The 27880-nt window shown below is 34.2% G+C and overlaps 1 protein-coding gene across 1 annotated transcript in view; it reads right to left on the reverse strand.

Moving 5' to 3' along the window:
* The window catches only part of SPATA17 (spermatogenesis associated 17), an 85625-nt gene that overhangs the window by 33998 nt on the left and 23747 nt on the right, over nucleotides 1-27880 (reverse strand). Inside the window, exon 6 of the mRNA XM_005523326.2 lies at nucleotides 16793-16916. Within this exon, the coding sequence (XP_005523383.1) occupies nucleotides 16793-16916 (124 nt within the window). The remainder of the gene's footprint in view (nucleotides 1-16792; nucleotides 16917-27880) is intronic.

Raw genomic sequence — 27880 nt, forward strand, 5'->3', positions numbered from 1 at the left:
GATTTTTTTTTTTGCATCACTTATTGTATGACTAGTGTGGTATAATATAACAATTGCTAATATAAAACACACATTTCAAATTCTGTTTTAGTAATCTACATCATTAACAATCTGTGAATATCTGGCAAGTCAAAATTATATGACAGACTGTTTCCAAATCATACCTATATATGTAGGGATTTTATCAGTTGTATATAAACAATTCCCAAATAGACATATGTGAGTTTGCTAAATTAATTATGAAGTGTTAAATATGAGAAATCCTTTTCCATATTGCACAAAGCCAGTAAATTTCCTATAAAATAGATAACATATGACTGAAATACACATAAAATCATTCAGATACTTAGCTGCTTTAAAGATAATTATATTTTCTACAAAGATATACTAAAACTTTTAAAGGAGACTTGCTCAGTTAAAATATATTGTCTTTCGCTTTTATCATAATTCTAATTACTAATAAACCTTGAATAAAAGTAGTAGGAAAAGAAATTGGTTTCAAGATGTGGGGAAAGTTAAGGAAAAGAGTAAATGTTTAAAATCTTGTATTGCTCCATGAGGACCCATGAGAAAACTGTGTAAGGCATCAGACTCCTCATAAAGTATTAAACTCTTGGGGCTGAGAGGGCAGAAATAGCCCCAGTGAGATCTAGTGCATTTTTCATTAACATATCCTACTGGGAAATTCCAGTTTCTTGCATCAAAACAATTAAATAAGGCACATAAACATAGTGTCTAATAAACAAAAGTATTCAGAGATGCTAGCTTATTCAAAATAATGTTGGGCTACTCAAAATCTTAAAGGGTGCATTCTTCATCTCTAAGTTATATGGGTCTAATGACAATTTATTTTGGTCCTCTGTTATTTGTTCCCCTCTTAGAGTAAACCCTACAAGCTATTTCACTATTGGGCAAAATGTACAGTGGGGAAGAGGAGATGAATAGAGGTAAGTGGTAGAAACATATGTATGCTAAACAACCACTGGCTGTTCCTTCAGCTCTTCAGGATGCCAAATTAGAATGGCAGGGATCCATGCTTCAAACAGCAGGTAAGCAGAATCACTGGAGTGAATGTGAAATTTCAGGTCCATCTCTATGATCTGTAAAGTCCAGCTGCAACTTAATCTTTTGTTCTGCAAGTCTGGCTCTTATGTAAATATCTCATAAAGTTACAGATTCTCCTCATGCTGTTATTATTTTCATAGTACTTCATCATTGTTATATTGCAATTTTCTTATCAGCCCAGTAGAGTTTTGCCTGTGAACACTTGGTGATCTGCAAGTGCTACATAAAGATAAGTTCCATGTGTTGTCTTGGAATTTATTGCACTCTCCCACAATTACTGATTGCAGTTACACCATAAACATTTTGCACAAGTTCTCTCAAATATAAAATGCCACAGTCAACACAAATTCCATACAAATGGAATACATGAGATTCACACAAATTAGATCCCTTTCTGGAGATACACAAACCATCTCTATACCATGGTCATTATATCTCTTCACTCATTAGTCCTACCACAGCCTTTGGTAGCTGTGGTAGCTACCTTGCCTACATTATGACCAATTAATTTTTTGTCTTCACTAACAACTAATGTTGATAACAGTAAATAGAAAAGTAATAGCCTGCAACTACTCTTTTTTTACATATTGCACTGAACTGCTCATTATGTTGTTGATTCATTTTTCCACCCCTTCCTACACCATCCATACTCAGCTGTGGAGATTGTGTTCTAGCCATGCCACGAGCGTGCAGAAGTTCCCAGCTACAGGGGAGAGATACTGCTCTCATGGTAGGTCTGTGAAATGTATATTTTATAGAAAGCGACAATGGCACTGAAAATTTAAATATTATCCAGAAGAGGAACATCACCATGCTCATCACTGAGAATCAGGGAGATCTGAAAGAAAACACTAAAGCATAATAACAACTCTCTAAAGTTGGCAGGCATGGATTTGTTGATCAGTAGCAAATCCTGATCAGGCCTGTGTTTTCACAAAATTTACATCTCTTCTTAAGCCTTTTCTTAAAAAAAAAATAAAATTTAAAAAATGCTGAAGAGCAATTTGAGGAGGAAATATTTTAATTTTTTTAACTGAAAAAAATAAAGTATTAGATCTTTCAATCTACATAACACAGGTTTGGGGTTTGGGTTCTGTTGCTCCGAAGTGTAAAAATACAATAGCTGAAATAATTTCAATGTTATTCCTCTGAAAAATTAAATGCAAGGATAAATTTAAATCTATGTTCTGTCTAGGCACTTCCTTTAGTCACCCTGAGAGACAGTGTGTCTCCATGAGTAAAATGGCTTTCTGAAGCTACATTTTGCAATCTCTGTTAAAATACTGTGTATATTGTATTTTGTGCTTCTTTGATTAAATGTTTGGCAGTAATAAAAAACCATAGTTCATAAAGGGTTCAAGCAATGTGAAATGCTACAGAATATCTCCAGGAGCACTAATAAAATTGGCTTTTAGCACTTTTAATGAAATAAAATTAGCCATAATGAATGTGGAATCCATTGATTGAGTATCTTTGGAATTATTATTGCTGAAAAGGTGTCTTAACAAAGAGTCATCTTTTGTTGCACTTTTTTTACATACTCTCTAGTTAAATGCACACAGATATTATATCAACTATGAAAACAGATTTGTAATTTAGAGAGGCCAGCTGGATACTTTAGAAGTTTTTGCTTCTTCTACAGATGAAACTCTTTGTAAGATCTGGGTCAAAATTGATTACAAAGTGCATATTTAAATAATGACTTTTCAAGCAATCCTTGTTAATTACTTTACATTTTAATTATATATGTTCAAGTATTCAACAAGACACATAACAGAGCAACCAACAGAGTTAGTATCTAGACAGACAAAATTAATATTAATTTACTCTAAATTCCCCAAGGTTTGTGGAAAGGTTAGGCCTAGATTTAAAATTGGTAACGTTTCATAGGAAAGACAAGGGGATAAGTTTGAGTCTACCTTCTAGTTAGATGAAATTGCTTCCATTCTTTTTTAATAATATCTCTTCAAGTTTTAGTCTTGTTTTTTGGAATTTGTTGCACTGTGCAATGTGATAATGAATACCCTACTCACTCCTTCCTTTGCAGGGAGCTGGCAGAAATCTAAGAATTTGGGGGATCAAAGCCTTTGGTAGTTAATACATTTGCATATCTTCTTGAGACAAATACAATGAATTAAAAGCATTACTTCATTTCTTTCCCTACTTTAATAAAATATTCTCTCAACTACAAAACCATTGTACTTAATACTGCTTTTTCAACGGTAGAAAAGTATGTGTCTTGGATATTACTCCATACTATGATATCAATATTTTCCCCACATTTAGTCCATAAAAAAATATGTAATGCTCCAAAACATTACCATAGATTACAAAAATGTACCTCTAGTCTGCCAGGAAGATGACACATTTTTCTGTACCCATGATCTTCAACACTAAGAAGGGATTCTGTCAAAGCCAGCTTTCAGGACTTCATTTCCAGGAACAATTTTCCAAAGTGACAAACACTATGGGGAATTCTGTACTAACTGTTAAAAAACTTACAACTGAGTTATTTGCAATACTGTCATGCTAACTTTCACCTCAATGAGACCAAAGAAATCTCGGGAGGGGACTCTGCTAATAGCTTCCTACTGACCTCCTTACATCAGGCCCTTCTGGTGAACAGTGGCCCAGTGGTGAATATGGCAAATGAGGTGTGAAAGCAGAGATTTATTTTTTTTTAAGACTATGGTTCTGACTCGTCAGGAAAAAGAAAAAAAAAAATAAAAAAAAAGAGTGAGGGAGAGAAATGAGTTGTACAATAGATATATTTTTCCCCTAGAATTCTCTGCCTCAGACCTTCCATCATGGAAACCCAAGCATGACCTGGAATATTAATTGTGTCAGGTCAGGCATACTGGCAAATGTACCATTTGTTACCCAGTCATCCTTAACAATACATTAATATTTTGAATCATTTTGCATTTCTAACACTCTATCATTTTGTTTCCTCCCAATCATTTGCTTATCTTTATAATTAATGGTCAAATATAAAGGAAGAAAAAATCATAAGGAAGCAAATATTAATTTAATAAACATTAGCAAGGAAAAGGTTTGGGGATTTTATAGTCTGAATTGCTTCCACCACAAATGCTGTATTTACTCAGTGCTAAAGAATATCCATTTTTGGATCCCTCAAAGAAGACAAAATTTTTATTTTGTGATAAAAGATATTTTTATCATATAATAAAAGAATTTTATCATTTCAATACAGAGAGAAAGAGTTAATTTTCTTTCTGTCTAAATTAATTAATTAACTATTTTCAAAAATAAAAGAAGAAAATTATTAAGGAGTTGCCTTTAAAGCTAAACTATGAAGAAAGGCAGCAGCAAAAGAAATAGAAAGAAGGAAGAAAGAAGAGAAAAAGGGGCAGGTAGAAAGACAAGACTATGTTGACTATGCTGGACAGTTCCTCAGAAAAGATAGGTGACCCCAAGTGGTATAATAAATCCCGAACAGTTTAGATTCTGCAATATTTATTAATTAATTAATTATTTATTGGTCTTCTTTCCTACTTCTTTCTAAATCTATGCAAAAAAAGACCTTTTAAAGTCCATGTAAAAAATTTCAAACCAAATGTGTTCTAAGATACAGCATAGGTATTGTGCTGCAAATAATAACACACATGCAAAATTAAAAATTGACGAAGTTGAGCTGAAGATAAATTGAAAGCATTAAATCAATAGAAAGTGTATTCAGATATATTTACATATTTTTACTGTAACTTTAATAAGCAATAATAAAGATATGTTCTATATTAATTATTATTTCATATCAACTGTGAAAGACTGAAATAATCAACATATATCATGAATATAAATGTTTCATTTAACAGTCATTTAATCTTGAAAAAAACAGCTTTGAGAGAGGAAGCTTGTGCAAATGGTTGTCACAGTAAGAACCTAAATAAAGTGCTACTTTCTCACTCTGGTCTTTTAATGAGGAGTTAAATGAGAAAGAAAAGACTTCAACAAAATAGGGAGTTAATTTCAAAATACTTTCTTGCTCCATTGTTATTTGTAAAAAACCTAAGCAAGCTGTGAGGAGAGGTAAAAGATCTTTAAAAGCCATAAAAGTAAAAGCATGAAGGAGAGCTGTGAATGAAATATTTGCTAGAGATGGGATTGCTGAATCAACACTGACCAGTGCACTTCATCATAATTATCAGGACATACCACTGCCAGGGGATTTATAAAAATCCCACTCAGCAAATAATTGCCCTGCTGTTAGGAGATAGTCGGAGTGTTAACACACTGTCACAGTCCAACGTTTAGTAAGATATTCAACATTCAATTACTCTTGCTGAGAACTAAAAGGAAACATGATCATTTCTCAGCTACTGCAGTTATGCTTCCACATGAATTCCAGTGAACAATCCTGTTAATCCCCAGATATAGTTGCTCTAGGAGGGAAAAGAAATACCTTAAAACATTAATGATTCACAAAGAAGTAAGTGTTTATATAATGCTGCAAACATGTCTGCAAAAGAAAAGGAATATTGAACTTCTAAATAGCTAGCTTTTTACAGACTTTCAGTATATTTCATATTTAGTGAAAATAAAAGGACAAGATTTAATATGAGATTTATTTTAGAAAGAATATCTATGAAAAATATGGAAATACTGTTCTAGCAACAAGTATAATAAGACTATGTCCATGAACTCAAATTCCAAACATCAAAACATTTAAGCTACAATAGAATCTATTGTACTAGCAACAACCTGCAATTTTTTAACTAATGTGAACAGAGTTTTGTATTAACAATTAAGAAATACATTGCAAAGTTTATGCAGATGTTGGAAAAATACCATAGTATGGTTTAGCATTCTGGTTTTGAGATAAAACTTCTTTACCATGCCTGACAGTAGGAAAAATTTCACCCACCTTTATAAACATAGTTTCATCACTCACTGAGCTAATGCTACTCCTCAGGCCTGATCCTCTAATCCCTGAAAAGTATACTCTCAGGAATTTCATCTAAATAAGAACCAGAGGACCTAGCCTGTTGTTGCACCTAAGGTATTTTACCTTTCTTTGAGATACTGCTTTTATGGAGAGACTGAAGAATTCATAAATGAGTGATGAGTAGCATATTTTCTTTCAAGTGGGATTAATTACCTGTCTTCTGTTTAATATATATTCTGTTTAAACAGAGTAATAGAAACATTAATTATTGTTATTGTGCCTTCAGACTGTAAAGGCTCAGTCCTTTTCATCTGTGAAATGTTTGCTTGATATCGAAATAATAATGCAATCACTGTTTAAATGCACTTGTATAAGTAAGCCAAGAAGCAATTTTATGGACTATACAATGAGGTGTTAAGGAAATATTCAAATCCAGTATCCTGGCCACAGACTATAAAACCAACCTCTAAATATACAAGGCACTAAGTTCAATTGCAGGAAACAACACTGTAATTGAGTCTCCAAACAGGTACCATCTGCTTGGGCATTTAGGCACCAAGACAAAAGAGAAACATAATCTTCATTTACTGCATGAAACACTGAGGCACAATATCCAAAACACAGTGGACCAGAAGATGCAGAGGCATCCCAAAAATGCATCCACCTTTCATTGATAGTCTTTCTGAACGAGGTTTACTCTGTCAAATCTAATTGTAATGCAGGCTCTTGATGACTTGACTAGATCAGAGATAATAACTAGAATGAGTGAATGATGGCATGAGAAACAATATTCTTATGATGAAGATGCAACACAGGGACAGCACATTCAAAGTTCTCTTCCTGTCTTCTCACTCAACTACTAATTTCAACACAAGCAGAAAAATACAATTTAATTGCTGAATAGCTTTATTTTAAAAGCTGGAACAGGAAATTACATTACTGTTATCATTTTCTCTTTAAGAAGTGCTAGGCTGAATATGGGATATTATACAAATTATAAGAATCTCTGAAAAGAAACCTGTTATATCACCACCTTGAGTAAGTGAGAATTAAAGACCTTAGTCGGAAAAATAATCTCTGAAGGTGAACATATTCTGTGGCTCAATAACTGCCTATAAGCACAGCATTTTCTTCCTTTACAAAGATATTTTGAGACTAAAATTATTTATCCTATGAGAAGTTTTCAGAGCCTTAAAACACATACCCACATATGTGATATTACTTACATATTTAAAATTAAAATTCCATCCATTGTCATTGTCCTAATGGAAAATAATAGCTTTGTACAAAAAAAATCTACTTGAGATTCATTCTTTTTCTAACTGGATTAAGAAAAATCCTTATAATTATAGCACTTGGAATCTTTGAATTTGTAACACCAGAAGTTACCTGCAACAACAGATCAGAAGAGAGGAGAAGCTCTTTGTAACAGATACAGATAGAAATCATATGGAGATTTCCTTTGTCAAGGATATAATTGCTAAATAGAGAATTGTTTTACTCCTCAAAAATGCAAAACAATGTAATATTTCATTGCTTTTCCTTGTGCCTTATGTCTGTTGCATTGTGCTTACATGTGAGTATTCCCACACAGACATATATGCTGACAGATTTATTAAACAATTTGCTGTAGTAAACCTATTGGATTAGGCAATGAGTAAAAACTCAGAATGTGGTATAATGTTTAACAAAGCAGTCTGCAATCAGACCAATAAATGAGGGGAAGGTTTAATGAACAGTCATAGTATTGTATAGGGAAAGAATAATGAGGGACCAGAACCATGTTAGTATGATTAGTTAAAGGTAGTCAAAAATTAGTAGAAAAGAGTGATATAATCAGAAAGAAAAACCCCAAAGATAAAGACTTTACTTAGAGATTGTTGAAGTGGAAAAACTGAAAACAAAGCAAATAGATGTAAGGAGATGTACGCTGTTCATCTTGTCCCTTGCAGGACAGACACAATTCTCAAATTAACAGTATATATATTAGATACTAAACAAAAGCACTGAATATTGAACAAACAGTGTAAGGTAATGAAAGAACTTTACCATTATGCTATTCTATTGCCTAAGAGCTAAGAGCTGAAAAACAAAAGAAATGGTGTGTGCATCACTCATCTTGAAGTCTCATTAAAGCAAGGATACCATCAGTGCCATTTCTTAATCAACAGGAAGGTTTGCTGTTGGGACATGCATGGTATTTTATCTTCATGACTTCTCCCATGCCATTCCTAACCTCTCTCTTATGCAATTATCTCTTACTTAGCATGTACTTCTCCTAATATAACAGGAGAAAAAAATTACCTGAGCAAGACCATAGCTCATCCCAACTTGGTTAAATACCAGATGGACTACTATGCATCAAGCAAATTTATACCAATAACTATTTCAAGAATATCAGTTGAGTTACACCGTTTCTGAATGTGGTTTTGTGAACTGTTTAGCTGATGTTGTGCTGCATTGTGATTTCCTTGCAGTATAGATTCTTTTTTAAACATTTTTACCATATCATACACACAGCCAGCATTCAATATAAAACTCATTCTTACCAGTTTTCTGACCCTGCAGCAATCCAACCCTTTTGCCACCCCAATTGACAGTAATACACAAAATGTCGTCATGTTTTTCAAAGATCTCAGCATGCACACTTTTTAATAGATCACACAGCTTGTCCTTTAAACTCTGCCATTAATCCTACCCACAGGAATGGAGCACAAAGTTTGTTGTCTAAAAAAAATCCACACAAATAGAGATTATGCAATTTGATGCTGAAAAAGACAGTCTAAGTGCAGGGAACTTCTATCTGGTGGATTTTTAAATGACTAAGGCCAAAATGTTCAATGCTATAATACATGGTAGATGCAGAGATGTCACTATGCTATAATATCAAGCTTTGTGTGATATGGCTAGAAACAAGCTATTTAGAAGAAGCTCTGAGAAATATTGCCATGTCTACAGGGACATATCTTTAAAAACTAAGATTGCATAGGATCAATTAGAAAACAGCACCCAAACTTTACATTTTATTTTTGTTAAGCTCTTTCTAATGAGAGACGATTTTTTTGTGTAAATTCTCATTTCTTTGAACAGTTAACCAGTTATCAAAAAATCTAAAATTATTTTATAGCAGGCAGCCTTTAGGAAAAATAGTTCACAATATTGTCACAGATAATGCTTAAAAGTTGGTTCACTGACTTTCTTTAAGGAATAGGAAGTGAGCATCTTGTTTCCTGGGAAGTGGGACAAGAGGAGAAATTATTGATTTCTCTTGGAAATATTTTCACTTACCAGATGTGCTCGGCTGAGACTTAAGAGAAGACTGAATGGGACGGAAGTACTGTTCACTGACACCAGTGAACTGAAATAGTTCACATCCATGCATTTTTGCATAGGAAAAAGGTTATGGTGTCAGGAGATAGCACTTCCTTCATCCTCTAACCACAGTTACCCATTTCTGGTCATGAAGATCATGCTTACAATCTTAGTTTCGGCTTTGACTGTACTTTTCCACTCTAAGGAGCTAACGACTGTTTCCTAGAGAACAAAAATGTCTGATTGAAAAAAAATATATGAGCAAAACTGGAAAATCTATGGAAACTGTAAAGTTTGTCACTAAATTATTTTGGCAGTATGTGGACCAGATAGATTCTGGAGGTGTATTTTGGTTTTCAGCTATTTCCCTCTTTTTTACATCACCATGATACTGTGTTGAGTAGCAGAATTACAGTTCTGTGTCCTCAAGATGAGTTAGCCCAAAGGGCAAGAGCTGGACTCAAATTCCAAGAGAACTAGAGATTTTTGATTGTGTGTGCAAATCACTTAAAGGTCATTTCTGAAATTTAGAACTGGCATTCAGGCACAATGTCTTTCAGGATCACAAACAGCTCAGCTACTGGCTTCTTTCAGTTTACCTTATGTTGTCCTTCTTTCTGGCAGAAACATTAAGCAACATGAACTGAGATCCCTTCCAAGTGAACTGAGATGGTGTGGACAGCACCCCATGAAGCACAAGACTGGAATGATTTTCCTAGAGTGAATACCTGTAAATAGACTGATACATCTGGTTCCCAATGGGAAGTGAATACACAAGGAAAGCTTGCTGATCAAACATACCTGTCACAAGTACTGTCAGAAGGATGTAATGTAAATTTTGAACCCTTTGGAAATAATATTTTATAAAAACAGAATGCTGCAGCATGAAGTGCTTCACATACAAGTGCAATTTAAATATAGCTGCTAGCCCCTGCCTGAGAACTAAGAAAGCTCACTCTCCTCTTTAATTTAAATAGGATTTTTCACGGTACAAGCTTTAGAAAGTACTCAGAAACATCTGACTACTTGGCAGAGAAAAGATGAGTGGATATTAAACACCCATGGATAGGTGGGGATGTTCACTGATTGGGGCACCTAGAATAAAAAAAAATTGACTATTTTAGTTCATCTTCAGGAAGTATTAGTACTTATAATGAATGATAATTTCATCCCCTGAATGTTTTAGAGACAGGATAATAAAATTACTACAGTCAAGAGGGAGGAAATAAAATGTAAAAGGTAAGAGCTAATTCATTCTTCATGCTAGCTCAGTCCTTGGCCTTTTCTGAACAGACACTGCCAATAGTAACAAATTATGTATAATCATTTTGTGATGTGGACTGTTCACTCGGGACTAAGCTCAAATGACCAAACTTGCAGCCTTGTCTCTTAAACTGTGGATCTGAAGATCAAAGGCTAAGGCTTTATCCACTGAGTCCTCACCTTTATAAGAATAAAACTGCCAGCTGTCCAGAGACAGAGTGGATGTCAAACAGTGTCATTTTAGACCAATTGTTTTTCAAGTTCTTACAGGACAGCACATTAGGTTAGAAGCATATTAATCAGTTGTGTCTCCTGAATATTCATCAACCTGCTCCAGGAAGGATTTTGTGGCCTTTTTTCTTTCTCACTTAGAACATTAGACATTTAGACCTGAATAAGTGCAGTAACTTCAACAGAATTAACTCCTGAATTCCAGTAATGTGAAAAAGGGACAAAGGCAGTCAGTGTAATGTTTATGAATTGCCATCTCTGTTGACAGGAAAAAATCAAGAAAATAATACTTCAGCATTAAATACCATTTGAATTTAAAATATTTTACTCTAGGAACTGACAAATGCTAAATAAATATGGAAAAATGATAAATAAACATGGAAACAATTCATAGAAGTGACATTTTGAGATCTACAATAAATACAGCAAATCAAAATGAAACTGTTCTTAGAAACAAAAGACATTTTTTATTTCCTTTGTATTCAAAAGCCCTAATACTGGATCCAGAGAAGTTTGCTAAATGGTTCCATTAACCCACAATGGAATTGTTTATGGAGATATACAGAGAAAGTAAAATAGAAAAACTTGATTCTTGTTGCTGACATTAGAACTTTTCACTGTTACTCACTTGAGAGTAACTCACAGCAAACATTTCCTTCCTCCTCATAGAGGATTATTTTTAAGTTGGGGTTTTTGGTCCTTTTTTTTAATGTTTTCTATAGTGCTAATCTCTTAAAGGGTTACTTTCTCACATGTTTATGTCCCCCTGGAAAAGATCGTCTCAGTCAAGACTAGTTCCATTCAAAATACTTTCTTATTTTATAGCACCAGCTATAACATCCTTACAAGTAATACTTTACAAAGCATTATTTCAACAGGAATAAATGTGGGCCAGTATCAGCCACGTACCTAAGTGCATTAGCCATGACTCAACAGACAGATGGTGTCACAGTGAAGCAGACACTGAAAATTGAACTACTGTGATCCAGAGAGAGAACGTGTGTCTTGTTACTAAAAGGAATGTCATAGTTTCTAAAACTTCTGCAATGAAAACAGCCTGTTATTACACATGGACTTTGTTCTTCCCCTGCAGCTCTAAATTACCAGGGTCTTATGAGCAGTATCTGTTCACAAACTGTCCAAGGGCATCAGGAAAAACTGTCACCTTGATAAAGAGGGCTGAAAAGTGATGGACTTCAGTGTTGCTTGGAGTGGCAGAGGCAATCCCCAGAACCAGGTGAAATTGTGGAGAAAAACTAAGGCACTTTGCAATTACATATTCTCCTGTGAGAGAATATCAGAGACAGCAAAGCTGTGAAATGAACAAGCATAAGAAAAACAACACTGCAAGGAAAATGAGTGAACCTGGTCTTCCAAGGAAGCACAAATTCAGAGCTAGTGTTAGTGCTCTTAACCCACTCTCCCTTGTCTAGGTTGTTCCTTCTCTGGCTATCAAGAGAGGCAGGAATTGAAGAAATATGAAGGTAAAAAATAAACATCTAAATATTACAAAAATAGAAAGTTATACAACTAAAAACTACAATTCCTTCAACTAATGTTTTCTGGAAAATGAGAGAGTATTCTTGACAGTAATTGTATTGCCCCATTGCTCCATTTTATTCCTTTACCCTAGGCCATGCTGTTGGCCACTTGTCAAAGATAGGATGCTTGGCAGAGGAGCCTTCAGACTCAGGTCTCCTAATCAGTCAGGGGCTAACAGAAAGAAGATGCTATACAAAAGTCAAGAGTAGATATACACACATAACAGCCTAATTTTTCTAAGGTTTCGATTGTTAAAGCATTCAGATAGAACAAAAGCTCCCAGAGAACGGAGGACCAGTACTAGCTCATCTACTCTCAGCATGATTTATCACAGAGCAGGAGATCCAGGTTTAGAAATGAGGCTGTGACTCAGTCCACCAGCCATAGCAATGATAAGCTTAAGCAATGCATGTATAATATCCCAAAGTTAGCAAAGTACAAGTATGTCCTGCAGCTGTGTGACAAAACTCTCAAGATTTTGCAGATCCAAAGAAATTTGGCTTCCTGGACTAGATGTACAATTATTTTGTCTGACAAAAAGTAATTATCTGCTTAGAAACAGAAGACATGGAGAAAAGAGATTTAAAATTCTCTTTTACCTCACCCATTATTCTTTGGTATACAGTAAAAAACTATAAAGGGAAAAAATCTGTTCCTCTGCTGATTCTCCAATCCTCTCCTCAGTGACAGGAGAAACTGTAATAGCAGAAGGCCTTTTCAGCTGTGACACTTGGAACACTGTTTCCATAGGGCTCTTCTCCTGAACTCAACAGGTCACCACTTCTGCTCTCTATCTCAGCTACCACTAGCTTCTGCTCCCCATCCCACTGTGGACTTGCAGGTGCTGATGCACCAGCTCCCCCTCACAAAATCACCTCAGCATTGCTGCTTGCTCTGTCAGCAGATGCTGAAAGTAATACAGGTCTGCATTCTAACTCAGTACTGGATCTCTGGATTTAGACTAACATACTTTGAGTCTCGTCACCATTGTAAGACAAAGACCAACTACAAAATTTCTTGAAAGGCTGGAAAAACCAATGACAGGAATCATGCAACCATTTATTTCAACACAAGTGGGCTCTTTGTCCCCATTTCTGCAAAGTGCCATGAATGTATTCAGTGCTTTCCTCTGTCGTTGACTTTAAAGGTCATTTGTCAGCACTTGGCAGGGGATGGCCCTCACTACAAATGTTGGCCTTGAAAACATGACAAAGAGCAAAAGTAAGAACCTATTCAACTATAGTGAAGGTTGTTAATACAGAAAGAGGAACTACAGGGATATAGAATAATAATCTGCCTAAGTAAACATGTTTATAATGGAAATTATAACCACATTTAATAAGTAGTTCATTTATTAATGACAATTTGGGAAAAAAGGGATTACTATCACTGTAGTGGAAATAGCATACTGTGATTCTGGACTAAGAAGAAAGACTTAATTATTGTAAGTTTCATGTCTCAAGAAATCATAATTCAGTTCATGATAAAACAGACAAAAATGGTGAAAACAAATTGTGTTATCAATAGGAAATTGTAAGAAATATTCTTAGCAAAGACTTGTTAAATATATAATTTTTATTTTGTTCATCATAAAGTCAAAATGCATCAGGCTGATAAGGTAAAAAATACATAAGGAAAGGATTGTGTTATATAAAAATTTTAAGACCTGAAATACAGAGAACTCTATTTTTAAAATTGAGTTTGGTTTGGAAGTCCCAAAGTTGTGACCTCACAGATCTATTTCTTGCTGTATTTTACACTGGAATCGCTTGCACTAAGCAACTAGAAAGTGGTTTTTCTTTATAAAGTAACAGTTTATGAAAGAAATAAATGCTTGAATAGCAAGTTAATTCATGAAAAGGACAAAACACTAAATTAATCATAGGACTTGCTATTACATCTGTACCAGATACCCCTGTACATTCCTGACACTCACATTCTCCAGCTTTACTTCTTAAAACAATGTTAGCAATTAGGAATGGGAGCACCTTGTATATAGATAAACATATAGATAAACACAGATATAGGTAAAGATACAGACATACATACAGACATTGATATATAAATGCACTTCTGAAATGTTGTTGTGGGCTTCAGCTTAAGAGAGAATGAAGATTGTCACACCTTTCTTAGCAAAAATTGAGGAGCAACAATGCCTTAATTCTTTTCTGTCAATAAATAAACACCCTTTTCTCAATCTTTTTGCCTGTATTAAAACAAAAACATTCCAAACTATTGGATATATTTGAAACAATTATTGCATATACAGATTTTTCAGTGCTGTCCATATAGCCTTCCTGAACACCTAAATCCTTGATGCATGAGGTGGCTCACCTCCATGACTGAGCCGCATTGCATATGAGGAAGGGGAGGAGAACCAAACTTTGACACTTACTGGGCTTTAGGTAATGCATGACTCTACATTAAATCCAGCTCATCAATGTCCTGTTTTCATTTGCTATGTGCCCTGCTTACAGATGATATGTTTTCTTAACTCACTCAAAAGTGTTGACTTTTGCTGCCTGTTTCTACTGAGACATGAATGGTCCTTGCTTATTATTCCAATTAACTGTTCTTTGAAAACAGCAAGATGTAGCTGTAATCAGATCAGAAGACCAAACATTTAGAGAGCAAAATGTCAGGCACAGAGAAATAAACCAGTAAATTCTGCATGGAAATAACTGGCCCTGTATCTTAGCAAGATACCAAGTTCTGCAACTATGTGGAGTTGTGGAATACAGACTTTGCAATAAGTAGCTAATTTCAAATATATCTCTGCTGGTTTTTAAATTGTCTGTAGGTTTTGCATTGATTTACATTTACTTCTGTTTTGAAATACTTCCTGCAAAAGAAGACAGCTCTTGGAGCTCAGTTCTCTGATAAAGAAAAGCTTCTGTAGACTCTGAGCCTCAGTATTCACAAACCATCTCAGCAAGCAAAACCAAGAATTTTTCTTTTTGTTCTGCTAGCTAAAACCACTGCTAGCTAAATTCTAATTCTGTAAAATTAATAAGCCAAATTCATCAGAACATAACAGTTACTGCTGCCCTCTACCAGCAGTCCTTCATGGCTGAAATGAGGAACTACTTGACATTCCTTAGAAAGTGTTACAGTTTGCTAAGCCTGTGTCATTGGAGGTGAGCTGAGCTTACTAAAATCTTACTAGACCACAAGTCACTCAATGTCTCCAACCTGATAATTTTTGTATTCCAGGTAAGCATATTAATTTTTATGCATGTGTTTATATTAATTGCATTGTTTAAAACAGGAATTCTCAATTTTCTACAGTTTAAAACAATGTAAAATACTGTGCAGATTATTCTTAATATCCTAAATCTACATATGGAAAAATAAATTATGATTTCAGTCATTAACTACCTTCTTTGCCTAATAGCCACTGAGAAAACTTTTTATGCTATCTTTTACTTATATTATACTATGCTTTAAAAAAAATTACATTAACTTAATTTACACATCAAGTTTTCATAACTCATATCCAGTTAATCAAATCACACTTCTATCTACAGGATATATAACAAATAATTCCCAAACAAAAGGGAAGATTAAACATCTTTCCATCAAGAGTAATGGTATTTTTTTCCTGCATTCTATAGGATTAGCAGTTCTTAAACTCAGATTATAATTAACAATTTACAAAAAGCAAGCATTTAGTTAATACTAATATTTCACATTAATTCCTTATCTGTATGAAGAACGATCAGTCACCAAACACTCATGGTGACAAAATCCTTTCATTTTTTTTATGAAAGTTTACAAGAGGGGATTAAAAAAATAGCAAACCCACAAGCTTTACCAATCATATCAAATCTATGTAAGCTATATCTACTGGCATATTTACCTGTCTGTTTAAAGCACCTTGCATAAGAAAGCTTGGAATAATATACCAGTAATATTGATACAAAACTAATTAATAATAAATATTTAAAATTTATGAGGCATTTTTGAGTGAAAACAATCATGCTAAATAAGCTGTTTCAGGGAGTTCTAAGAAAAGCTTTAGCTGAAAACCCACATTTACAATCTATCCCAAAAACAAGCAGAACACTGCACCAACCCAAGCATTAGCTCAATTAAAAAAGGGGGAAAAAATGAAATCCCTTCTCAGCTTAATAACTTGTTAGTTCTTGACAAGTGCAACAACACAACAATAAGCCAGTCAAAATGAGTTTTTAAAGCGAGGTTATGCCCTTCATGTTGTGTTATCACAGTGCCAGATCAAACTGCTGACTTGGACTCTTTCTGCCAGCAGTGCTGATGCTGCCTCTATGAGCTACTGTCACAGAATAGTCATGGTACCTGCTCTTGCCTATAGAAAAGCACTAAATTGAACTCGAAGTAGTGTCTTTGTGATATCTTTTCAACAAGTCATGTCCCATTCAGCCTGCTAGTTTATCTCTGTCAGGCTAGGGGCCCAAGTGGTTTGCATGAGCTGTCAGGGACAGGTCTACCAACCTGCTCAGTGCTAAGGAGGTAATGCATCTTTCGGGCTTGGTATTTCTTTTCCTTTTCTTTCTTTTCTAGGTCTTTCATTTTCTTTTCATTTTCCTTCATTTCTGCATACTCTTGAAGTTCACTCCTGTAATAAAATAAGTGTGCTGACTATATTATAACAACAAAAGACATGCTACTCTCCTATTTTACTTTAACCCTTTCATAGCTTCACAGTGTTTTGTTCTTATATATTAGCAGTATACTGACACCACAGGAAAGCAAAATTACTGTTCTGTCAGTTCCACAGCAGTAGGATATTACATGGATATAACTATGAAGAAACAGGATTAAAGTAATGAAAAGTAGGAGCAGAATATAGGTCCACATTGCTTACAGCTTGATAAAATAGTATTCATGTAAGTAATTTTATCTGCCTTTAAGTGTCATTTTACTTTGAATTTCTCTAAGTGGAAGCTATTACAGTATAAATAAAGGTTGTTCATTTATGTTTGAGCTAGTGCCTTGCAACACCTCCTGATCCGCAGACAGGGGAGATTTTATGGAATAAGAGAGGACAGCAGACATGGGATAAGAGATGATATTCACTCATTGATCCTTGAGCCCTTTGTGAGGTTGAGAAAGTAGGCACAGAGGAAAACTGGATGGGAACCTTCCATGCATACATTGCCCTTAGGAGGAGATTCCGTGGCATTGGGCTTCTTGCACAGGTCATTTCTGCTATGCTTTGATGAGAGCTGAAGAGGCCACCATGAGAACCCAGAACTGAACTGCTTCATGAAGCACTGCACAACAGAGGTGTGCAAACAAACAGAGTCATCTAAATATGTGATTCTGTGCAGAAAACTCTTTCATCATAAACGAAATATGGAACTATACCTAAGACCAGGTTTCAAAGAATGGAGAAAATTCATGATTTTAACCGAATGTTTAGAGAAAAACTTGAACAGAAAACGGGCATAAATTTCCACCTCAATGGTTTGTTGGGATTTTTTTTGTTTTTTTCACAGAGCCAGGCTTGCCATAAATTATGCAAACAGTAGAGTGAATTAATGTTATATAAGAAACAAAATTTTGTGCTATTGTGCACAGTGCACGTGTATGGAATTTTTTGACCCAGTTAAAAAAGGTTAGTTTGATTAACATTTGTTATTTTTGTTATAACAAAATGGCTAGTTCAAATTAACCTGTGTGCCAAATACACCAAGCATATTCAGTCAAGCATTTAGATTGCTAAAAAGTCAATTAGGTGAGTGAATTCTAATCTTTATGTTTTTTGGTATGTGTATATATGATAAAATAAAAAGGAAAAAAGTATTTTTCACATAACTGGACAATTCAAATACTCGTGCAAAACAGATTATTTCGAGAGATCCACATTAATTGTCCCAGTTGTTTCAATGAATACCAAGACACTGCGAGGACATAGGTCAAATTGTTTCAAAATACTCACATGGGTAAGTTTGCTGATATGAATAATCCCAAGGAAAAGTCATATTGCTCCCAAAAGCATTTTTTTAAGATTGTGACTCAGACTTACTCTTAATATTTTAATTATCATTAAATTAGTTCATCAAAATATGTGAAAGAGCAATAATTGCTTTATAAATATGAACACTATGAAATCACATTCTTAAATACAAGTTGCAGTGTAGAACTTATTTGTTTCATGCTATCTTTCAGGATTTTATCAATTAAAATACGTAAAGTATTAAGTAATTAAATGTATGATTTTAATTGTAAAAGAAAAATAGAATAAAAGGAAATACAGAGCAGAAAAGATGCACAGGTATTTTTGAATCTCTGAAAATATGTTTTGTTGCAGTTTACTGTTAAAGGCTGCTAATACAATATTTCATACAAGGTTACTTATGAAGCACACTGACGTTTAAAAATCACCATGCTATGCTTTTGCAGCAGTGTAATTTTTTTCCAACATAAGATTAAATTGCAAAATAAATGAATTACTTAGAGTGGCATGGCCCCCATTTTGCCACCCTTCTCTTGAAAATTGCTTATTAATATGAAAAAAGAAGTTGGAAAATAGCCTGTTTTACTTTATGCATAGCATTCTGGGGCCTCAAAGCCTGCAGAGCCGGAGTAGCTGCACATTTTAGATTGTGTTGGCAAGCAGGGACGATGACCTTTCTGACCTGCATCTCAAGGCTATTATTAATCGCTAAGTAACCTGGTAAAGCCAAACAAATTTGTTTCCATTGAAAGGATCTCTATCTGTGTCTGAGAATTTGTGCTGTACCAAACAAACCTCATTAACTGTGTCCATTTTTGACAAAGAACTAGGAGTTGGAGAGATTGGCGACCTTTCTTTGTCCTCAAGGTACAGATTTCAGAGTCACTACATGTAGGTACATAAGCATTTTTTACTAGGAAACTCTTTGTTCTATATCCATCAATCACAAACAAATGAATAAATAGACAATACATATGGTATCAACTTTGTTCTTTTATTTTATGCCTCTTTACCTTCAATATCAGAGTGTATGATCTGTGGTTTACATATTTAATACTATTCCTTTTTGATTACAGAGCTCTCTATTCAGCTTTAGTACCCCTATCTACAACTTAATGAAATAATAACATATTACTAAAGTCAATTCGTGTTCTTATATACTGAGGTGCTTCTTTCTAACAGTGAATATGGAAGGTTTTTGATTTAGAAGACAACTGGTGGTAAAAAAGCCACAAACAATGTCAAAAATATAGATCTGTATTCCAAAAAAAAATGATAACAGGATGCAAAATGTTTCCTGTTGTCATCAATGGGAATTTATCAGATTGCTTTGAATGAATGATTAATAATCATTACTTCCTGAAGTTAAATGAAGTCTAAAATACTTGTTGAAGTTCAATGTAATTCATGATGTTTTTAGACAGTGTTATTATCATGATCATTCCTGATTATCACACACCTTCAGTAATACTTGTACCATAATCCATGTAAAAGTTTGAGATTTTTAAGCAGTTACAAATAATTTTCAGCATAGTTTTGCAGCCGACACATTTTGTTCTAAAATATCTCTATCACTCTACTGCCCTGTACAGTTGTACAGATCATGCAAACGATTTTGTCACAGGGATAATAGCTCCCAGAATGGTTCTCTCCTGAGAGGCAGTACAAAATAAGTGATATGTAGCAGTCCAAACATTGCTTGACTGGAAACACAGATATTTTAGCCTAAATATCGATTTATTTTAAAGCTATTTGAACCTGAAGCTTTCATCTCTTTTACCATACTTTCAAGCATTTGAAAAGGAGCAACAAAAGCAGAGAATCTAAAGCAGTTAGATATGAATATACTATTTCACACATTAGCAGATTAATACTAACATGCCATGCACGGTGCATGGGTTTCACTGTTACCATACAGAATAATGTGTAGAAGGATAAGTGATATTAACAACATAAACTTAACCTTCCAAATGCAGCCAGAGTTCCACATAACTTACAAGGAAATGTGTTCACTGGGAAGTTTCATGCTTGGGATCTTCTACATATATGCCTTCCCAAAGAAAATAAATCCAAATTCTATTAAAGTCAGCAGGAAATCAGTTGAAATGAAATGATTTTTGGATTAAATCAGTACTCTTCCTGCCAGTCTGTTCACAAATTTGATAGGTTCATTGAGCAATCTTTTCTTGGGATATATGGGTATCATCTCTGTGACATTATGGATACTAGCTGTAATGCATGACACTCTGTGGATTCTGGACCAATTTTGCTTCAGGATGAACCTTTTCTGGTTCATTGTGAAGTGGAAAATAATTTGGCTTACTTTTTTAAAGCTTCAATAAATTTTGCAGGAGAAAAAAAATTCTGTAAATGCAAAATATGTTTTAGTTTATTTGATAATCTTGTTCTATTTTTGTAAGTGATCTGTCTGTTGTATGGTTCGTAGATGGGAAAGTATTGCTTATTAAAATGTTATAACTCAAAAATTTGCTAATTATTTTAGCACATATTATTTCCCTTATCTTAAAGCCTATCTCAACGTATTAACAGCATCTTTTGCATCTTCCTACAAACCTGGCTTTCCATATAAGTTTAGTCCAATCAGACTTTCTCCCACACACATTTTTATTGAGTAGCTTTGTAGGAGAATTATTTGGATATTTTAACAAATGATCATGATCTGAAAATTATTAAACAAATCAGAATAATATAAATGTTTACTATGGCAAGTTTAGGATGCTTTTTTTTTACTAAAAACATGAATATACTGGCTAACACAAAGTGTGATGTCCTTGTCATAGGGAATGTTTCATGCATTGGAAAACAGTCATAGGATTATCAACATATGTGCTCAAAACTCACAATTAAAAATGATCTTGTGTAACAAATCTGTTAAGTAGCTACAGAATTGTTAATGATAAAATTACTTGCTCTATATAGTTTGAAAATAAAAAAAAATCATCTGACAAGGTAACTCATTGTTATTCTGATTCTTCATTATGCAGTAGGCAATGGTGTTGGTTCCTGCTATGAGATGCAAATTCAGTTGACAGTGCTCCTGCTGTCTGTATAAAGGTTAAAAATACACATATAATATTGTTCCTGGCACTTTTGGAAAGGTCTTCAAGTGATGATTTCAGTAATATACAGATTTTAATAATTCTGCATAGAACTTCATCATTTTACAAATTCACACTGACCTATGTTTATTAATTTTATCAAACTATTGCATTCTGTTCGCATTTCCACTGGCATTCTGTGGTCCTTTGGCCAAATGATATTGCAAAATGATTATATTAACTGAAGGAAAGGGCATCCAATAAAAACCAATAATTAGTATAGTTGCCCAGAGTATCCAGAAAAAGTAGTAAGTTATTGTGATTTTAAACAGTTCAGATACCAAATCATAAAATTCCTGCAACAGAAGCAGTAGGCAACCTTAGCATACGAGGAGATAACCTAAATCTATTTAATCTTCCTGACTATATATCATTCCCCCTGCTCAAATACAGAATATGGAAGGTAAAATAAAATTAGTGAGACAATAATTTTTGGTATACCACTGTATGCCACTTGATTTTACATCACATTGGTGTAGGTGAGAATGGAATATAACCTGCCATGATAATATTGTTTGACTTAATCGATTAAATTTGGGAAAACAATGAAATATATCTATAGACCACCCTAGGATGTAAAATAGTTTAGAGAACTCTGTACTTTGAAGTCAAAGTTTTAACAGAACACACATACTACATACTTCAGTTAGCTATGTACTGTCAGACAGCTTGCTCATCCTCAACATTTTTCTCATTTTTTAAATTAACCCCTTCAGATTTAGTAAGCAAAACAGGGCAGCTATGTAACTCTCTTTTCCTCTCTAATATGATGTATAGTCCTGTGTGTATCCTGACAGAGTTCCTTGACCAAAATATTTGATCTCAAGCTGCAGTTAGATAGATGCTCAAAATGGCAATCAATTATTAGTGGTACAAGGTATCTTATCTTACTGCCTACAAGATCTACCACAAATAGATGTCAAAAATTCTTACTAATTTTAAAGGTGAATGTTTGCATGAATCCATTCAACAAATTAATCATGACACTCTTTTCAAGATATTTAGGAGGAATATTATTGCTCTGCAGTGGATGTCACTGCAGTGCAGTGAACAGGAAATATGACTCCATAATATGAAAAAGGTAAAATAAAGTCAATGTGTAGGTATATGAAAACACTCTGTACTTCCTATTGTTAATAATTTTACAGAAAGAAATTCATACCTTAAAATCCCATTATAATTTGTGCATAGTAGGACATAGTCTGTCCATCTCCCCTTAATCACATAGTGTACTGTGCCAATGGAATTAAGTGACACACCAGTTCCACTGTCAAGGTCCACAGTTTGATCAATACACAACGTTGGAAATGTGATGAACATGGTGGTGAAGGGCACACAGTGAATGAATACCTTGTGCAGATCAGGAGATCAGGGCACAGCATGTACCAGACGATAGGGAAGAACAGACGGATTCATCCTTCTTATCCTTCCAATTTCCACTGCTGCACAGTTACTCAAGAGAGTGCAACAGCCTTTCAAGCTACTGATTGCAGAGGCAGCTTAGAACTAAAACCAGAGTATTTTCCTAATCCATTATGCAGAATCTTCTAATTAAGTTTTCAATAACAACTCATATGGAATTTTTTCTCACATATACTGAAACCCTGAATTTTTTCATATCCAGTCTCTTAAGATTATTCTATTTTCTCAAAACATGCAAACTTCTTGGTTCAAATGTTTTTCCCTTGTGTGTATATATCCTTAAGGCAAATTTATCCTCATTGGCAGGAGAAAATGCTGTGAAGTTAAAAAAAAAAATTGTAAAAGTTCCAATCTAAACAATGATTTTTCAGCTTAATTATTTTGATTTAATTAAATTGTAAACCCCTCTTATTATGGATGTGGTATAAGAGCATCTCAACACCAAAGCTTCTGTTGGCAGAGGAACCAGATCCAAGTATAGTGATTCAGCTTTATTTATGCCCAGGTCTATACTGAAAAGCCTAACAAAAGGAAAAATGTTTTCACTCAATGTCTGTTTGCTATTGACCCTTTCATGAAAAATCAGCCTGATTGATTAGCTTTAATAGTGAAATTAGTATTTGGTGATTAGCTTAAACAGTGAAATTAGTATTTGAGTGTAACATAGCTGATCTGGCCCAGAATGGATAACAAAGCCCCAACACAATTTATTCTGACAGCAATTTAGCAGCAGTGGTCATTTTTAGCACAGTGTTAGTGCTAAGCTGCTAAGAGAGCAGTCATGTTCCTAATTTTTCCTGCAACATATAAAAGAGGATGTCTAACCACAGCCAAATACCATTGGAAGTTTTCTAGTGAATGTCATGTGAAAGTATCTGTTATCTTTTGGCACGGCAAATCCCAGAAGACTATATATGCTACCATCTGCACAGTAATAACTAGAGGAAAGCTCACTGCTATGTTTTGCTACAGTTAAGCTGTTCCCAGTACTAGAATGAACTCATTTAAGCTAACTGTTATCTCTCTGCTGCAGTGCAGTACAATGTAGACCTATCTGTACTTCTTTTACTTTAATATATGGAACTTGGCAACATTTACAATATTCAACATTATGTGATTTAGAAAGCAAACATGATGTTATAGCTTCTAAAGGTCATCAGCTAAGTTGATTTTCCTTCTCAGAGTATTTTGAAACAATTTGACTGAGGTCTACGCAGTAACTCATATCCTTCACTTACCTTCACATAAAAGTCTGCATACATTGATAAATAAAATGGTACACTTTGTCTACATTAAACAGGTTTTACAACAGCAAGGCAGGGAGAGCTTTTATGCAATGACCCATTACGTATAGCAGAGCAGCAATGCCAAGACTCACAACTTCATAGTGACTTTTGTGGTACCTCATGATTTTCTCATTTTCATATTCATGGAATGGTGTCACCACTTGAGCATCTATGATGTCATTTTTATTGAAGCATAAAACATGAAAGACACAGTAAATGAATATTTTTATTACATAGCAATTGTAATAATTTTGGGAGAGACCTGACACAACTTTTTTAATACAGAAGTGATACTTGTAAGTATGTGATTTCACAGTGGTGGTTCGTTGCCAAACTGAAAATATCAACTAGATCCTGATTTTCAGAATTGTTAGGAAATCTTATCTCTTACTGTCTTGAAAATTTTGAAGAAATCAACACCAGGGAAAAAAAAAATCAGGCATTTTTACTATACCATGCCAAAAACTACACTCAGAATTAAAGTATATTTTCTGAAATGTCGGTTCTACCTAATAAATGCAACTACACTTAATTATAGATTTCAACATCCAATTAGGCATGTCTAAAGAGTACATCTAATAGATTCTATTGTCTTTACCCATGCACATAAACTTCTGGTCAGGGTACTAAATCTTTCCTGAGGGGCCAAACACAATGTTGTAGATGGTTGTGGGGCCCCTCACCACTAAGTACAAGTAGGTAAATGAGTGCTGCATCATTTTGGGTGCCAAGCTGAAAGACCAAATCAGTTTGTTAGACGAGGCTGTAAACATTTAGCAAACCATTAGTTAATTGGACAAGAAAAGAATAGCCTACTTGGAGAAGAGAGAAGGAGAATGTTGCTCTCTTGAAACACTTTCGTTTTTGATTTGAAGGTAGCAGGAATTGCGAAGTTCAAGGTAAAACATTGGGATTTAGCTCCACTGTCAAGGCTGAACCCCTGTAATTATCCCTACAAGGTGAAGAGTCTGAGGAATTTGAAAGGGGTACAATAAGTAAAATTTTCTCACAGTTTAAGGAAAGTCATGCTCAAAATATGAATACAAATTATGGCTTTTAAAGAAGGTATTCCAAGCAGGATTCATAGACATGAAGAAGTCCTTTCATGTGATAGAAAGCATTAATACAAATGAATGCACAAACTGACAGAAGAAAAATTATATTTTTTAAAATTTCCTAGTCATCATAACTGTGCTGAGTTCTCATGCTGATAGTATTTTAAAGGACATTTGAAGGTCTGTCTAAAATGGTGATAAAAATTATTTTAAGCAGAGACAACATCTTTCAATGATCTCTATTGTCTATGTCTAGCACAGAGTTTTCAGTCTAGTAGAGCTGCATATAACAAGTAATGGTTCAAAGATAAAGTAAAACTGTTTCAGCAGGGAACTATGGGACATTGAACACCAAAGGTAATTAACTCCTGGATTAGATTAAAAAGGGTATTTATTATATTTTGATGTTATTAAATCAAGACTAGATTGTTCAGTCAAAGCTTAATAGGCTTTTTATAGATAGTGCTATAAACTGGGTATTGATAAACATCACATTGGTGATAGATCTGAAGTCAGACAAGATCATCTGATTCCAAATAACATTGTTTTCATTATTACTAGAATAAAAACCCCACTTTTTTGTAACTATTCACTACTGTTCTAGACTGTAAAAATAGAAGACAAATAGTCCTTCTGTTTTCTTCTCTGAGTGACCACTTCAGAGACATAGCTCTCCTTAGATAACAGAAAAGTCTATTTATAATGATTCAGAGAATTAAAAAACTATTAAGTAAGACAACTTTTTGATTCCCTATTTTCTCCATTTTGGACATTTTTCCTTTAAAACAAAATGAAAATGTGCTCACAACACACTGTATACTGCTTTTCATCTCCTGTAATTCCATGATATCTCATGGAGCATTATAGGATACACCAATATAAAGCAATGGATTGTAATTTTAGATTGTAAAAAAAAAAATCTGAAATGCCAAAGAAAGATCAATAAGCCTTCATGTCCTCAGACAAAAATTAAATCACGAACTTGGAAAAAAGCAGTGCATAGTCACCACACTTATGATAACAAAAACAACTGTGATGTGGCTCATTTTAAAGGTCTTCACTGCTGTAGTCTGTATTTCTCCGACATAAATGGGAAATGATAAAGGAAGTCTAATCTCAAAAGCCTTTAACTGGGAAGAGCAGTGCCAAAGAACACTTTATTTTGTTTGGCCTTAACATTTTGCTACCTCAGAGCATTTTTCTGAATTGTGAGGAAGGCTACTTGTTTGATAAAGAGTTAGAAAATATGGGAGCAGTAACTGGCAACTTTCCAGCAGCACTCAGACACAGTATCTTACATTATGATTAAAACAAAATAGTGATGTTAGATCAAATATGCTGTTGTGTGCCAAATAAGAAAAATAACATTAATGTGTTTTGATTTTTTTTGTTTCTTTTTTTTTTTATTTGGTTTGGTTTGGTTTTGTTTCTTTGAAGATCTCAAAAAATATACCATATGACAGCATGTTCTGGAAAATCCATATGTGTAAATTAAGTACTCACTGATGTACTTGCAGATACATATGAGCTGGAATACATGGGTAGCAAAGAGCAAACTTAGTTATATAATTGTATATAAAGTGCTCCTACAAATAAAAGAAATATCTAATTTTCTTATGTAACACATAAATTAATGCATTTAAATTTTATGTTTCATTATTAAGCATAAATAATTGAAAATAGCACAACAAAAAGAACCATCACCTTATTTTAATAACAATAGAACTGCTTTAAGTGAGTTGAGTAAATGGCACATAATATTTGTCATAGTTCTAATGACCTAAACAGCTGAAGTGACTATGGCACATGAAAAATATTTATATATCTCTTCAGGAGACTTTAGTCTTCAAGTGGTAGAGCCCTTGCCTGATAACCTCGTATAGTCTCTATATAGATGGCCTGTCATGTCTCTACAATTAGATAAACCAGAACTGCTATAATGTAATCAGTTACAACCTGAAAATTATATTTTGAAAATCAAGTTTATTAATATGTAATCTTTAGGTAATCTTATTTATCCTCCTAATTTACCCAATATTTATGATAGTCTACATGTCCTTGAAATAGGGAACAGGGACACTACAATATGAAAAAGTGGTCTAGCTGCTGGAGTTCATAAATTTTGTTCAGCTTTGGATGAGTTCAAAGAATTGCCATGTAAGAAAAGCCTTACAGAGGGAATTTATCTGATTATGGCAGTAATAATTACCCAGCTGTTTATTGCAGATAGAGAAATAATTCATGTAGGCAATAGGCCGTGGTGGCAATGACACTCCGCATTTAGTAAATATGCAAACTGTTCATTTCTAATTAACCAAGCTAGAGGATGCCCTTATTAAATGTATAAACTAAAAGTGCCTTCCTGACAAGTGATGAATTGTTACATTGCACAAACTCTTGCCACAGAATTACTGGAGTGAACTTGGGGCTTAACTTCATTAAGAGATCTTGTGGGATAGTTAAATGAGGATGGACAGCATAACAAGACCTACCTGACAGTCAATGATATGTTAGAGCTTAATGAAACTGCACTTCTTCCCCTTTTCTACTTATTTTACAGTGAAGATCGTACTTCAGACAAAATAGAAGACTGTGAAGTCTGTCTCTATGAGACAGTTTAAAAGGCCAAGATTAGTCAGTCTTCGTCCACAGAAAATGTTTTATGAGCTGTCAGTAATTCTAAGAGACCTTTTACAAAATAAAAAATCTATTCAGACACTACAGCACCTTCAAAACTC

The sequence above is a fragment of the Pseudopodoces humilis genome, chromosome 3, assembly GCF_049639895.1.
Source record: "Pseudopodoces humilis isolate 2021_Gansu_Grassland_sample_001 chromosome 3, ASM4963989v1, whole genome shotgun sequence".
Lineage (NCBI taxonomy): Eukaryota > Metazoa > Chordata > Aves > Passeriformes > Paridae > Pseudopodoces > Pseudopodoces humilis.